This window comes from Bombus fervidus, chromosome 2 (assembly GCF_041682495.2).
Source record: "Bombus fervidus isolate BK054 chromosome 2, iyBomFerv1, whole genome shotgun sequence".
Lineage (NCBI taxonomy): Eukaryota > Metazoa > Arthropoda > Insecta > Hymenoptera > Apidae > Bombus > Bombus fervidus.
Window position 1 is genome coordinate 5,461,368 of NC_091518.1, and position 15,028 is coordinate 5,476,395.

The 15,028-nt window shown below is 45.9% G+C and overlaps 1 protein-coding gene and 1 long non-coding RNA gene across 16 annotated transcripts in view; one reads left to right on the forward strand and one right to left on the reverse strand.

Annotated features, from left to right (window-relative positions):
* Window positions 1–15,028, forward strand: part of Shaker (potassium voltage-gated channel protein Shaker) — a 185,314-nt gene that overhangs the window by 166,576 nt on the left and 3,710 nt on the right. For 11 of the 15 annotated variants that reach the window (XM_072022404.1, XM_072022403.1, XM_072022405.1 and 8 more), the window contains 6 exons: window positions 854–977; window positions 5,038–5,303; window positions 6,437–7,080; window positions 8,602–8,731; window positions 13,620–13,801; window positions 14,733–14,906. In XM_072022404.1, the coding sequence (XP_071878505.1) occupies window positions 854–977; window positions 5,038–5,303; window positions 6,437–7,080; window positions 8,602–8,731; window positions 13,620–13,801; window positions 14,733–14,899 (1,513 nt within the window). In that variant the 3' untranslated portion in view covers window positions 14,900–14,906. Of the gene's footprint in view, window positions 1–853; window positions 978–5,037; window positions 5,304–6,436; window positions 7,081–8,411; window positions 8,542–8,601; window positions 8,739–13,619; window positions 13,802–14,732; window positions 14,907–15,028 lie in introns of those variants that run through there. The other 4 variants (XM_072022406.1, XM_072022412.1, XR_011803182.1 and 1 more) reach the window with 3 other exon arrangements.
* LOC139998124 (uncharacterized) lies at window positions 11,965–13,620 on the reverse strand. Its single transcript, XR_011803187.1, has 3 exons — window positions 13,508–13,620; window positions 12,133–12,257; window positions 11,965–12,046 (listed from the first exon to the last, which is right to left on the reverse strand). It is a non-coding gene; the product is annotated as an uncharacterized lncRNA (long non-coding RNA).

The window sequence follows — 15,028 nt, forward strand, 5'->3', positions numbered from 1 at the left end:
TGCGAAAGAACATTCGTCACACCTGTGCTGGAGTGAACGACTGAAAAACAATGATTTTCGAGTAACGCGGATTCCTGGCTAGCAGCCTGACACTCGTTATTTCAATTGCTCATGGGCTAGTGTTGATTAAGATTTTCGTAATCAACTGGCGTGTTGCCTGTCGCACGGCAATCGGCCCTCGAACTTCCGCTCGAAATGAATCTGCAGCTTTCTTCCACGGCGTGGGTCACGCGAATTTCCTTCGAGAAAAGACGGTGAACTCGACGATCCGGCCGATTTATGGGGGAAAATTCCCCACGTCCTGTCAACGTTCCCTGGAACATCGCGTGAACCCATGAGCTTAGTTGTCCGGACTTCGTTCACCACTGCAATTCCATGCGTCTCTCTCTCTCTCTCTTTCTCTCTTTCTCTCTCTCTGTTGGCGATCTGTCGAATCGCATTAGCCCTGGCCCTAGATTTTCCACTGTAGTAGACGGCTAATTAACGAACGTAGGCCATCGATAGCCGATGTTACCGGCTTCCTGTTCTCTATGTCTGTGTGTCTATGTATTATTCCATTGATCCACTTTAGCGATCGAGTAGCTCGATCGGCGTTAATTCTTGATCGATCTGTCACTTTACCGATCTATCAAGCTATCGCAGTCTACTAGACTGTCGACCTAGTGGCTTACCAGTCTAGTAGCTCATTAAGAGAATAGCTGGGTATAGGGCCTGTTAGCAGAGGTAGCGCAACCTAGTTTTCGTTTGTACGTCTTATATACAAGCTGCGTGTTTCGTGTATGTACATATGTATTTATTATCGCTGGCCGTGATCCGCGGACACTTTAACCACGCGGCTGTCTTTGTTTTTCAGATCGCTGCCGAAACTCAGCAGCCAGGACGAGGATGGGCCGAACCCACACACCCAATACACAGGCGTCACGCAGTTCGAGCCCATACCGCACGATCATGACTTTTGCGAGAGGGTCGTCATTAACGTGAGCATCGTCACTCTCTTATTGCCTCTTGTCCACCTTGTGGCGACTGCACATAGCACTCGCTTTCGATTCCACTCGGATTTCCCTCGGATGCGCTATTACAGTGTGTTTCCACGACGAGTGTTGAACGTCTGTCGCGTTTCCTTCGCCAAGATCAAAGAAATATCAGTGTACGAAGAAAGATGGACAGAAACGACGGCGAACGTTCTTGTCGAGTAACGATTTACCTTTTGGCCAGTTTCTTTTCCATTTTCCAATCGAATTAACGCCTTGACTGCCACGTGGGTCATATATGATCCACGTATATTACAATTGTAAAAATTGAATGAAAATTAACAGTTAGGGCATTTTGAGTATAACCGATAAATAGAAGATACTTTGAAACAAAAAGTGCCCCATTGAACAATTAAACATTTTTATTAGAACATCAATAAAAAAAATGAGGACAAATGTTGCATCTGGCGGTGCACTGTGTTAAAACACTTTAAACATAAATATGGCTCATCGATACAATCTGGACGATAGGTGGTCACCTTTTTGATCCGATTCTTAGCAATTTTTCATCCTAACTGTTTAACATTTTTTTATAGCACTTTCCGCAAAATTTTCGTGCTAGGTACGCTTGCCCTTCTTTCTTCTGCATTTCTTGTCGCAATCTTTGTCGAATAAGTATATTTGACGGCTCTGGTGAATGGCACTGTGTAAGGTGCGTTGCGAGTACCATTCTAAAATCTGATACCTCGATTTTTGTTTTTGTTGCTTGTTTATAGAGTATCATCGCGTTTGATATTGATATATTTAACAACAACTCTAAAGCTAATTTTGTATACCACTCGAGGGTTCTTCTATGTGGTGTAGAATATACTATCATTCGATCTGATAAATCTGCAGCACATTTCCTCTGTTGTAATCTACCACTACCATTGGTTTATCAGAAGCATAATTTTTTTTCCGAACCTCTACCATTTCAGCCGATTATTTCGTCGAAATCATAAAAATAATCATAATAATATTTACTAATATCTTCTACACGTTCTAACAATATATTCTGCACGTTTTGCTTACGACGAAATAACAAATGCGAATGGTTTGTTGAAATAAACGAAGCCCTGTTATAATATGTCGCTATCAACAGTCACCAAGGCGCTACGGTGGTCACCCGTGAACATCAATAAGATAAACGGTCCATTGGGGAAGAAATTGTCTTGCACCATCAATTTATTATTATTTTGCCATTATATGTTTTGAATAATAAAAATACTCCCGTGGCGCCCTCAGCGAAACACGTGATTTCGGCGTGGCAGTCAAAGTGTCAACTATCATAGCAACTGTGAAACGATGCTGAGGTATAGAAGACGCGGCTGAAACTTCGAAGACTCGAAATTACTCGATCGAATTAATGTAAATTTTGTCGCGCTTTCTTCTGCGCTGTGTTTGCAACGTGCAGTGACAAACGGTGCCAGTTACCTTTCACGTTTCTTCCATTCAGCAATTTATCAGATAATTGCAGTCGAAATTCATAGCCTCGTAGCTACGAGCTGCAACTCAGTTTGACAGAAAAATCTCGCCGCCCGTATCCGATCGCAATTGTCCGGAATAACGAAGCGTACTTGTCGCGATATGTCAAAGGAAAGAAATAAACGTGTAGAAGAGAAAGAAAGAACGAAAGAGAACGATGTAAATCGTTTCTCGATTCGCTTGCCGAGTAAACAATCGTCGTAATAGGATATATCGTTAGTTGCGATGTGATCGTTAACCAGCCAGCCCTGGCCGCATTCAGATCGATTTCCACGCGTTTTTCAGTCAACGACTGGCGCCGTTTGCTCGCTGCGCGTTCCTCCGTATACTTCTTTTCTTTTCGACTAGGCAAGATTATCTGAAGACACGAAGTGACCTACAGACCGTATTTTGGCAGTCGTCCAAGTTCGTCTTGGAATCAGGGGCAATATAGTACCAAGGTCGTATTGTGTGAACGGAATTATCTGTCCTCGTGGATGACACGACTGCATTGCGCCAATTACAGTAAAACCGTTCGATCGTTGGTGGAAAAATTCGCCATACCGATTGTTCACCGCCTCGTCCATTCCTTCCCTATTTCTCGTCTCCTTATCGCGTGTTACGAACGTGATTTGGCAGCGCGTGCGAAATTATGAAAACCGATTTATCGACTATTGGTCTTTGTTTCATCGCGTATTCTACGATCTTTGTTCTCTAAACTACCAGCAGATTGCGCACTGTATCTTTATCGTTTGTTCATCCTCGTCGTGTTTCCTTCTCGTCGCAACGTAATTGTAAATTGGAGACGCGCGCGGAGCACAGAAAACGATCGCCGTGAAAAATCGTGACCATTCACGGACGTTCGATAACGCGACTAAATATCGAGCGGTGCAGTCGGTGGACGATGCACGCGCGTGTGTTCGCGGATCCAATCCAATTTCTGTTCTCGACGGGCCGCTCGTCATCCTGATGCACCGCGGTCCCGTCCTTTCAATCCAATCACACGCTATCATCTTCAAAAAGACTAATTGCACTTTCGAAATAATAGATTTTTATGCCCCGCCTAAACCCTCTACGCCTATACAACTTTCCTCCCTCGAATCTGTGTGTATCCGCGCAAATGCAACTCGCGATTCTATCGATAACGATAAAGCAGGTAAATTTCTCAGTCGATACAAAAGATCCTCATTATCGAAATGAAAGGGAAATCACGGCAGATTGTTTCCCTCGTTCCACCAGCAAAACTCGTTATTTAACGAAACATCTGTTTGTTCAATTTCAATATTTCCGCGAGACACACGTCTTTGCCTCGCCAGAAGCCAAGAGAACTATTGGGTTGGCAACTAAGTGAATGCGGATTTTGTCATTAGGTAGTATTGACAAGATCCGCAATCACTTAGTTGCCAATCCTTGGATGAGATGCGATCGTCGAACAGCGGCGGTGTGGCTGTGCACTAGCGACGCTGGTCTTTCGACCGACATTATCGATAAAGCTGGTCGTGCCGCGACAGTTATAACCGATACTTCTTCTTTTTCTTCTTAATCGTGCTAATGGCAGCACGCAATTAGCCTAGTTTCGTTAATTAGTTTTCCGCCGCGGCCAGCAGCATCGAAAGAAAGTGGTTGATTTTTGAGCCAAAACAAATCAGCCGCACCCGAGCTGTCCTTTTCCCCTTCGTAATTGACATTACGTTGCCGCACACTGGCTAACCACGATCATCGTTGAATCGTGGTAGTATCGGCCAGCCGCAAACGCTCTGCAGATCTTCTCGAAGAAGGTGTTTGAATCGCGTTAACGAGCTGTTTCTAGCTCGCCTCGTCCGACGCTTCCAAGTTGTACGATTTCAAACAACCACTCGTCAAACGAAGCAAACTATTCCGAGAAGGTTCACTGACCCATCCTATCTATCCGCTCTCCTAACATTCTTCAAACATAGACTCCCACGCGAGCTGATCGCTCTCCGGGTTACTATAAATAGCTATGCACCGTGAAACTTATTCAAACTTTATTCAAGTTTAAGCAAAATCAGATGGATTTCGTTTCGCGTAGAAGACTAGCGATTTACAATGGACAGGTTGGTAAGTTCGATAAGCTGGTTAGCACTTTACCGACCGCTAGCGGTTCGACAGCATACGCGCGTCCGATTGGTAGCTCAGGCGCAGATTCTCCCTGGCGCCGGCTCTGTTTCCGTTTAGACTCTTCAATACTATTCTTTTCGTTCATCGCGAACGGTAAGTTTTTCAAATTGCTATAAAACTGTGGGAGTTTACAAAGCAACGCAACTGACGCAACTGAGCAAGGTACCTTAGTACTAAATAACAAATTACTGCTCTAATAATGAGAAAGATTGTCGGCGGCAAAAAGCCGATTAATAGGCTCTCGGTTGGTAAATGTCGGCGACAAAAAAACCGATTAATCGGCTATCGGTTGGTAAAATGTTAAGCTGGTAGGTAAGGCGCGTCGTCGTAATTAGCAATGCACGAATGATCGAATGAGGATTACGGTTAGTGATACACTGCGGTGTACCACTGTACCAATAATCGATTCTGACGATCTCGACAGGTGAGCGGGCTACGGTTTGAGACGCAGCTGCGTACGCTGAACCAATTTCCGGACACGCTGCTTGGCGATCCGCATCGGCGGATCCGATACTTCGATCCGCTTCGCAACGAGTACTTCTTCGACCGGAATCGACCCTCCTTTGACGCGATACTTTACTACTACCAGAGCGGTGGCAGACTGCGTCGCCCGGTCAACGTTCCTCTCGATGTCTTCTCCGAGGAAATCAAGTTCTACGAGCTGGGCGAGCTGGCCACCAACAAGTTCAGGTATGAACCGACGTCATTCTCATAGACCAGTAAACGATATATCATAAGGTAGCGTGATCCTAATAAAATGTTATCCAAAATTCTCCAATTAAATAGTGTCTTGCTTAAAAAGAAAGAAATGCCTCTTTTAACACTAGGACTACCACATAGTCAAATTGGCTGGTTTTACAATTTTATTTTAAAATGCCTACTTCATGTTATATCTTTTTCCGCAATGATGTAATGACTTTCGTAATGATAACTAAAAGAATAATATAATGAATTTTATTTCGTTTTTTATGTATTCAAACTGAAAATAATTTTGTATCAAGGCTGCTTATACCAATATCATTCAAAATGTCTGATACTTGTCAAGGTGTAAAAGGGTCCTGCAATCTGTTTAACGGACCCCAATTAACTAATTTCCTCGTATTGTACAACTTTCCGCACGTTTTTTAAATTTTTACTGTGTATCATTCGATATGATGATATCAGTTGTCAGGAAAATTCCAGATCGATCGCTAGATCGCTAGATACTATCGCTAGAAATACCACAGCAGACAAAATGACTGGTTCTACGATTTTCTAAATGTGTCAACCCTCGTTTAGGGATTATAATCCCAGATGGATTAATAATACCAAAAATGTACTACATAACATGGAATTGCTTCTGTAAGGCAGTAATAACTCAATAAATACAAAAATGTTTCATTATTACGTATTTTTTAAAGACCAGTCATTTTTACTGGTTTTGTAGAAATATCTTCGTGTTAACTATCGGTAGTTCTAGTGTTAAACGATAGCGCATATATTCTCTACGAGATAAAACGCAATAATTACAAAATAAAAACATCAAAATTGCAAGATTGTCGAATGATCCGCATACTCGAAGCAAGTTCAGCTTTGCTCGAAGATGTCTCGCTTGTCGAACTTCGTTACCTTTTCGGTTAGAAAAACAAAAAGGAAAGAGGACAGTTGTTCGTTCTCATTCAGTGCGTTTCATCTTCCGTGGCAAGACAAGAGGCAACGTACGTAGTAGACGTACGCCTGTGCTTAAAGACGCGCCATTAAACAATCACGTTTACGCGTGGACCCGTAAACGTTAGACATGCGAGCGAGCAGACTGCGAAAGATAATGTTGATGAAATGAACAGGGAGGACGAGGGGTTCATCAAGGAAGAGGAGAAGCCGCTGCCATCGCATGAGTTGCAGAGGAAGGTTTGGCTGTTGTTCGAGTACCCGGAAAGTTCGCAAGGCGCCCGGGTAGTCGCCATTATATCCGTGATCGTGATCCTCCTGTCGATCGTGATATTCTGCCTGGAGACCCTGCCGGAATTCAAGCACTACAAGGTCTTCAACACGACAACGAACGGCACGAAGATCGAGGAGGACGAAGTGCCGGACATTACCGACCCGTTCTTCCTAATAGAGACTATTTGTATCATCTGGTTCACGTTCGAGTTATCGGTGCGCTTCCTCGCCTGTCCAAATAAACTGAACTTCTTCCGTGACGTAATGAATTTCATCGATATCATCGCCATCATTCCGTATTTTATCACGCTCGGTACCGTGATGGCCGAGGATCAGGACGTGCCTGATGTACCGAAGGCGCCGGTAAGCCCGCAGGACAAGAGTACGAACCAGGCGATGTCCCTAGCGATACTCAGGGTGATCAGGCTGGTCAGGGTGTTCCGGATATTCAAGCTGTCCAGGCACAGTAAAGGCCTTCAGATCCTCGGTCGTACGCTCAAGGCCTCCATGAGGGAGCTCGGCTTGCTCATCTTTTTCCTCTTCATCGGTGAGTTTCCTTTTTCCCATCTTTTTACCATTCTCTGCATGTTACTTTGCTTTGTCTCTTCGTTTACTAGACTTCTATAGGAGACCAGCTCGGCAGCAGCAACCTACCGATTAAACGATTCTTTCACTTTCCGCAATTTCAAAAGATGTAGCTATTGAGTTGGCAACTAAGTGATCGCGGATTTTGTCATTAGGCGATATTGACAAAATTCGCAATCATTTAATTGCCGATCAACCAATACTTCGTCGCTGGAACGTTCAGACGTCAGTTTCGATAGATCGGGATCGATGCTTGATGGAGCAACGGTTCACGATAGTCATAGGCAAAATGAAGTAGTCATGCGTGGTTTTTTCAAGCGTATGGAAAGTTTCCAGTGGCGATGTAGTGGTTCCCTCGCGTCGAACGTGTTTACGTGGTCCGTGGAAGTTTAGTCAATTTCCGAGCGTCCCAGCAACGACACAGCCGTTTATTTGCACGGTGGATTCTAAGAGCGTGAAATTGAGGGGCCGACCGGTAGCCAGAAATTTGCAATTTAATCGACCGAATCTTCGATGCTTCTCGTCGCCGCGAAAATAACACGGTAGTCTGGTATTGGTGAAAAGTGTCGTTTCGTCGAAAACCGGAAGCGTATTTTCCGAGGTTTTTCAGTTTCCGCTGACGAGGATTTCTGTGTGTTTGGAGGGTGGCCTGCCACCAACAGATTTACAGGCTCGTTCGCTTATCGATTCGTAATTCGGGTCCCGGAAGAGTTCTAAACTCCGTGTTCGTCGATTTTTCTAGAAACGTGTCGGTTTTCGTTAAGGGACGACAAACGATTACGTAAGTTTTCGATATTCGTGATCGCACGAATGCCAAAGATTCGCTGGCACTCGACGAGTCGTTGCCCGGATGTGTGGAAAGATTCGCGCCCAACGTTTAAGCGAGGGAACAGACGAATCCTTTGAAAGTGTATTGCTGCAATCGGTGGAAGGCTGCGTGAAGATATCTCTAGGTAACGAAAAACGATGGCCGATCGTGCCGTATCTGCAAGGAGACTGGAAATCCAATCAACGTAATGGAAGCAGACCCATAAAGACGTGGATCTTGGTCGATCGTGCGGAAAAAGAGGAAAGTTGGAAGAGAATGGCACGTGGCGTGGCAATCGATCCATCGGTTGATCGGTCGATGGATCAGTTCGTGTATGCAGGGTCGTGAGGACGATACGAGAACACGAGAAGGAGTCACGGCAGTGGACGTAGACGCGGATGGAGAGGACTGCTAAACGGACTAAGAGCTAGAGGCCGGCAAAGTAGCGTGTCTTGAAGCGTCTGTTCCTCTTGTGTGCGTTCCAGGTGTGGTGCTGTTCTCGTCGGCGGTTTACTTCGCGGAGGTGGGCTCGCGAAACAGCTTCTTCAAATCGATACCGGACGCGTTCTGGTGGGCGGTGGTCACGATGACGACCGTGGGCTACGGGGACATGAGGTACAAAGCCACCGGGGGCGTTAAACCCACTGAACCGGTGTTTTCTTCCTTGCATTGCAGGTGTGGTGCTATTCTCATCGGCGGTATACTTCGCGGAGGCCGGCTCCGAGAATTCGTTCTTCAAGTCCATTCCGGACGCGTTCTGGTGGGCCGTTGTCACGATGACGACCGTGGGCTATGGTGACATGACGTATGATGTACTCACTTTCACTTAAGACTCTAGTTAATGCCCGCCAAACAAACGAACACATACTACTTACTCTCCTCCGATACTTTACTTAACTACTTTTAACTACTCGATTTATTCTTCTCCCTGTTACGTATTCCTTCTCAGCTTCTTCTTCCTTACAGCACGTCCCTTCCATTCCACGTCCTACCCTTTCAATCCTCTCACTCTGTTTGATCGCTTTCTTAGTTTTTCGTTTGAAATTTGTCAACCTACTTGGCGCTTGATAAACTTGAACACGCTAGTTTTCAGTCTTTTCGATTTTGACCACCGCATCTTTTCTTCACAGCTGCTCTAACTTCTCTCCATGCAATCGGAATGTTTTCATTCTCCCCCCCCCCCCCCCCGCCCCAATTATTCCTACATCGACAATGTTTTTTCTTATTTTTCGTCATTTTTCTCTCCTTTTTCTTCGTCATCGTCTATTTCCTCCTCGTCGCCCGTTCGTTTTCTTCCCATCGTATTATCATAACGAAGAATTCGAGATTCTCCCACGAACACGTTTCGTCTCAGGAGCAACGCAGCCACGGAAACATCTCGTTGTCTCATTTTCTCGAGAATCGTCTTAAAATACAGCCTCTTCCGATCATTCGCTCTACTTCAACACTTCATCCCTCGAGCGTGTTCGCGCTGATTCAGTCGCTCGCCCGGCTCTCCGCTCCCTTTTTCTCTCCCTCCACCACGACGTTACCATTTCTAGTTATCACATAGTTGACGATCGACTCGTTCGTCACCTCGGATTCTGCCGAAATTTCTGTTTCCCATTCGCGATACCTTTGGGTGATCTCGTGGAAGAAGAAGATGAGAAGCGGCAGCTGCGAGTTGAAACGTCTGTGGATCGAAGCGAGCGGCGCGTTTAGCGCGCTTAAATTACCCTTTGCAAGAATAACTGAGGGCTGAAGAATGCGAGAAGGACGGTACGCGCGAGTCAAAGCGACGTTGCAAACTCGATTATACCGGAGAATCCGAGGAAAATGCTGTGATACAGTTTCCCTGCTCGTTCGGTTCCATTCTCCTCGCCATTCAGCCCGTCAAAGAATTTGTACATTTTATAGAACACGACCTGCTGACACGGGGCAGTGTCATTCACCAGCCCTCCAAGGGCTCCGTCTCTTTATTTGCATCTGTTTCGATGATACAGATCGATAATTCATCCGACACGTATACCGTATTGTTGCTTGCCGCTCTGCCTTTTCCACTTGGTACTTGGAATACCAAACGGAGAAGAAAAAATAATAGAAGAAACAAATGGCAACGCACTGGATCGCACGCAGCCTACGATTATGATATCGATAGCGTAGTTTCGTGGTTCACGGTAGACACTCGAGGTTGAAGAGCGCCGGTCGAGAGAGACTCGAGATCTGTGGTGTTGCTACCGAAGGGGCTTCTTCAGCAATTGCTTGCCGTAAATCAATAAGTGTCCTCGGGCAACCGGCACGGTTCGTTTCTTGGAAACGCCCTCGGCCCAAAGGGCTGACAGATCGCGACGATTCGGATCTCGCAGCGATAAACGCGCTACGGCAGCGAAGGGTAGCGCGGCGGTTTCACCAGAAACACTGGAGGCGGAGATCGGTATAACGCGTTCCAGGACAAGCGATTGGTCCGACCATTGGTTATATCAGCAATACGTATGAGCCGAGGATCGTGATTACATGGCACGTCTATTGTTCAACTATTACAGAGACTAGGTACGCTCGGTTCTTTGCAAGTTGCAGTCTAAGGTTGAGCTAGTTGTACTTTGACGCTGACGGCGAGGTAGCCGGCGCGTTTGTCCCATTGAAATTCAACAAATGGGAACGAAACCGAAGCGACTGCTGATTATTCTCGCATATAAATACCGTGTCTGCGTACAGGGTGTCCTATTTAGCATTGTCATTGCTGATGTTGCCTCGTTCGAGTGAAATTCAATTACATATTTCCGACCTAACAATTTCAGGGTTTATCGTTTCTTCTTTTATTCATTTTTTGACAACGTTAGGTTTATCAGAGCTGTCGTATCTGAAGCGAATACAGCGGATACGTGCGTTCCGATAAACTGTCGTTTATCAAATATTAAGTTATCAATGTATCAAATATTAAATCAAACATATACGCAGATTCGTAGATTCAGGTTCGTTCGTAGCGAAAGGAACGTTAAATTCGTGTGATAAAAATAAAGGTGCAAGTGTCTTCTTCTTTTCAAAAGGCACATCGTTATTTAGGGGAATGCAACTAGTAAATCTCTCTTTTCGCGTCGCTAATAACCGCACAGGTGCAATGAACGCGACGTGGAAACCTGTGTAAAAGAAGAAACTCGTTGGAAGCTTCATCCATCTATAGTTCAAGGCGATAAATACACAGCGTTTGACGTTTCGCAGGTTGCATTTAGCCCCTAAAACTATTTGTAGAAACGACAGCTAAAATATTCTTTACTTTGATCAAAGACGACGTTGCACGTGGATCGGTGTGTTTGCCAAATCTGCAGAAGAATGCAAGCAAAACGAAGTAACTCGATCGGTAAGCTCAACTTCCTGTCAAGGTGCAACTACGATGTTCAAAGGAAAATCCTGATATTTGAGTAGAGCACCCGGTATAAGAGCAGTGATCGTTGTGCGCGGCACACGCAAGAGGCCCGTTCTAGTTTCCCATTGCGATACACGCATCGAGCTGGACTCCTTTGTCGAGACACCGGCGTCACTCGCTTCCTCTACATTTCTACATCGAAGCTGGTTTCTCGCGTCCAACCAACTTGCATCGTCGAATGTTCCGCCCTCGGCTACGTCGCGTCTCATTACGTCGATTCTCGCTTCCCATTACCGCGATTGATCGCAGTTTCTCATTGAAATCCTTCGCCTGTTGCTACTTGCGCTCGCTTTACATCCCAAGGTATCGATATCGGTAGAAACGCGTGGCTCCATCTGCGTTTCGAAACCGAACCGATCTCGAAACCACGTTCTACGCTCTGACCAGACTTCCATAACAATTGGCACTCCGACAATTCCAGTTTCTAGTTAGAGACATCAGGCAAGGCAGAGCTGACGTTCCAGCTCTTCTATTTCTTTTCTAACATTTGTCCCGAATTCCGATTTCCCGGATTACTCCCGATACATTCTCGATACGTTTTTGCATGGCTGTCCACGACCAAACATACTCCATGTTCTTTTCATCGTTACCAGCCGGGGAAGGTGAACGGTGTTGCTTCTTTTTAAGAAGTACTCTGTCTCTATTTTCGCTCACAACGCTATCATTACTGCTACTACCATCAGTCATGGATCACAAAGGCCCATAGTACAGTGACACCTGCATAAGAATGATTTGTTATTTTGCAACTAATTCGATATGATATTATATGACTCACTAAAACTAGAGATCACACTCGGACTTACCGAGGTCGCTGCCGTATGGACATAGCTGGCGCGAGACGCGAGCATCCGCGTGATTGCAATCGACGATTATGCGACGCGACGTTTGACGGCGCGGCAACAGCCGCAGTCCGAAGAATTCGCATGCTCTGAAACAACGACTCGTGTACGATGGCTTTAAAAGAGAGAGAGAAAAAAGAAAGAAAAAAAGAAGAGAAAGAGAAGAAAGAGAAGACGAGAGGAAGATTCGTGGTAAAATGCATTCATCGGGCGAGCGTGAATGAGCGTGACGAGTGGCGAATTCTTCTTTACCGCCTTTCAGCTCGAACCGGTATTGTTCGCGTATATAGCGACAGTTATTCAATTAGACTCGGCCACAAAGAATGCATCATTTCGCAGCCATAGATTAGCCGGCAATAACCGCGTCATTACGTTCTATAATCTGGTAATTGAGAGAGGAAAGCTTTTTATCGTTCTACCATTCAAACAATTAATTGGTATCTCGTTGGAATATTTTTGTCTGACGTTAGAAAAGATAGTGTGCATAACAGACGCGTACGCGTGATGTTGAATTTCAACGTCGTCGAAGGTCGTACACCGATCGAAACAAAACTCTACTCGGACGTTTTTTCCTTCCTATCGTTTCCTTCTCTTTTTCTCTTTATCGCGTGGTAATCGAATAGCCGAACGGTAATTTCTAAATTACGTTTCGTCGCTGGTTTGCCGAAGGATGCGGAACGTTCGAAGACCACGAGGAGATCGAAGCGGCCGGCTCTTAATTCGACGAAACGCTATCTGACCGTCGCTCGGCTCTTTACGTCTTCGATTCGACGCGATAATTTTCTAGTCACAGGTTTACAGTCGTCCCTGAGCCGCGTGTTATTACGGCCGTGTTGAAACTCAGAACGAGATGGTGCGAGCATCTCGGCCGAAGGCGATGCAAACGATCGCGAAACTCTATCCGCATCTTCGAACTCGAGTTCGATTACAGACAATGTGTTTTACTCGACTGTTATGAGAGCGAAAGCGTAGAGAACTGCATGCCGTACCGTTAGAAAATTCGATCGGATTTGAGCAACGGAATGGCATCGATGCTTGTTTGGAACGGTGCATCGGAACACGAAAGAAGAGCCTTTTCTTAGAAAGTCACGTTAGTCCCCTAGTCTAGCCTAGAGAGCCCGCTTCTTATTAGACACGCGAATCACTATAAGTATACACGGTTTTGCGGTTATGCAGCGTTCGACCAACGTACGCCGGTTTCATGTGGTTTTTCTTTCCGATCATGGCCAATGTCTATTTGCGACGCGGCAGAACGCACGCAGACGGTCCGTGTATATCTATAGGAGCCTCCAGTACCGCATAAGTAGCGCCACATTCGACTTGACACGGCAAAACTCACACAAGATAGAAACACCACACCTAGCACCGAGTTTCTAGACGAGGAACGAAGCTATCGACGTTCGAGCCAGTGGCTGGCCGCGTATAAAACTCTTCGTTTGCCTTTGCTTCAGGCCCGTCGGAGTTTGGGGAAAAATTGTGGGCTCTCTGTGCGCGATCGCTGGTGTGTTGACAATCGCCCTGCCTGTCCCCGTCATCGTCTCCAACTTCAACTACTTCTACCATCGTGAGACTGACCAGGAAGAGATGCAGTCGCAGAACTTCAATCACGTGACCAGTTGCCCGTATCTCCCTGGTACGAGCTTCCTATTTTATCCTCCGAGCAAATTTCCAGTCATATACTTTGCCGATATGATTTCCGTCTCTCAGGGAGCGTCTATCGAACCGAGTCACAGGGACTAACTACACTATCGATCGATGGCTAGGCTGCACCGATTAATGTTACCGTGACGGCATTTGAATTTTAAAAGGGGCGATCGTTCCCTGACAGCGTGACCCAACGTGTTATTTGTTAAGGCGGGTGTCGGTCACGAGACACGAAGGCTCCTAACGTTCTGTCGTGTGAAACAGATCTTTCTTTCGGTCTAATTTAATGGTTCACGTTCGTCGATTAGCGCAATGTACGTGTTGCTCGTGCACTCGATAACGCGATACCCTAACGATTCACGCGAAACGCTATTTAAAGAGAAAATTTGGAGTTGGTCGATTGCGAAGCGAAGCTAGCAAGATTTTTTACTTACATAATATTTCGTTGGCCGAAGGGATGGTTCGAGATCATTCGGTAAGCGCAGCGAGTTAAGGACAGCGTTTGCTGGGGATACTCGGCCGTGGTTCCGCTTTCAAGTTACCGGCAGGCTGACAAATCCCAGCGAAAGTCTGTACCGATATCGCGTGTCTGTTCTATCGCTGATAGTTTACCGGGACTTTAATCCGCTTAGGAGCAAGCTCGCTGGCCGGTAAATTTTTCGCGCCTTCGTCGATGAACGACGATTTGCTCAGATTCGTCTCGAGCACGTTGAACGCAAACGATGAAAGAGAAATTGATAGGTCGGGAAATAGCTCGGTCGACGCTACAGCTAACCGAGAACACACTTAAGCGGGATTATCTGGAAAGCACGCAGAGGCGATTTAAGCTCCACTTTCAGAGTTTACCCAGTGCTGGTACAGCGGTTTTCGCATCTAGCGGAGGATGCAACTCGTCGAACTGTATCTCGTGTGTTTCGCAGGTCAACACTTGAAGAAGAGCTCGATGTCAGAATCGTCGTCGGAGATAATGGAGCTGGAAGAGGGCATACTGCTCACTCATCCCGAGATTACGAAGAAGCCCAACTGCAACCCTCGCCATAATAACAATATTAATCCAGCCTGTATGAGCATCGAGACTGACGTCTGACTACTAGGTGGGTGCTTTGATCGATCATCGGTTTCCGTCTCGCCCTACCGTTTGAGATTTTCCTAACCATGTAACAGTCTGAAGAGTCTGATTTGAGAAAAAAGACACGATGGAACGGGTCACCATAAA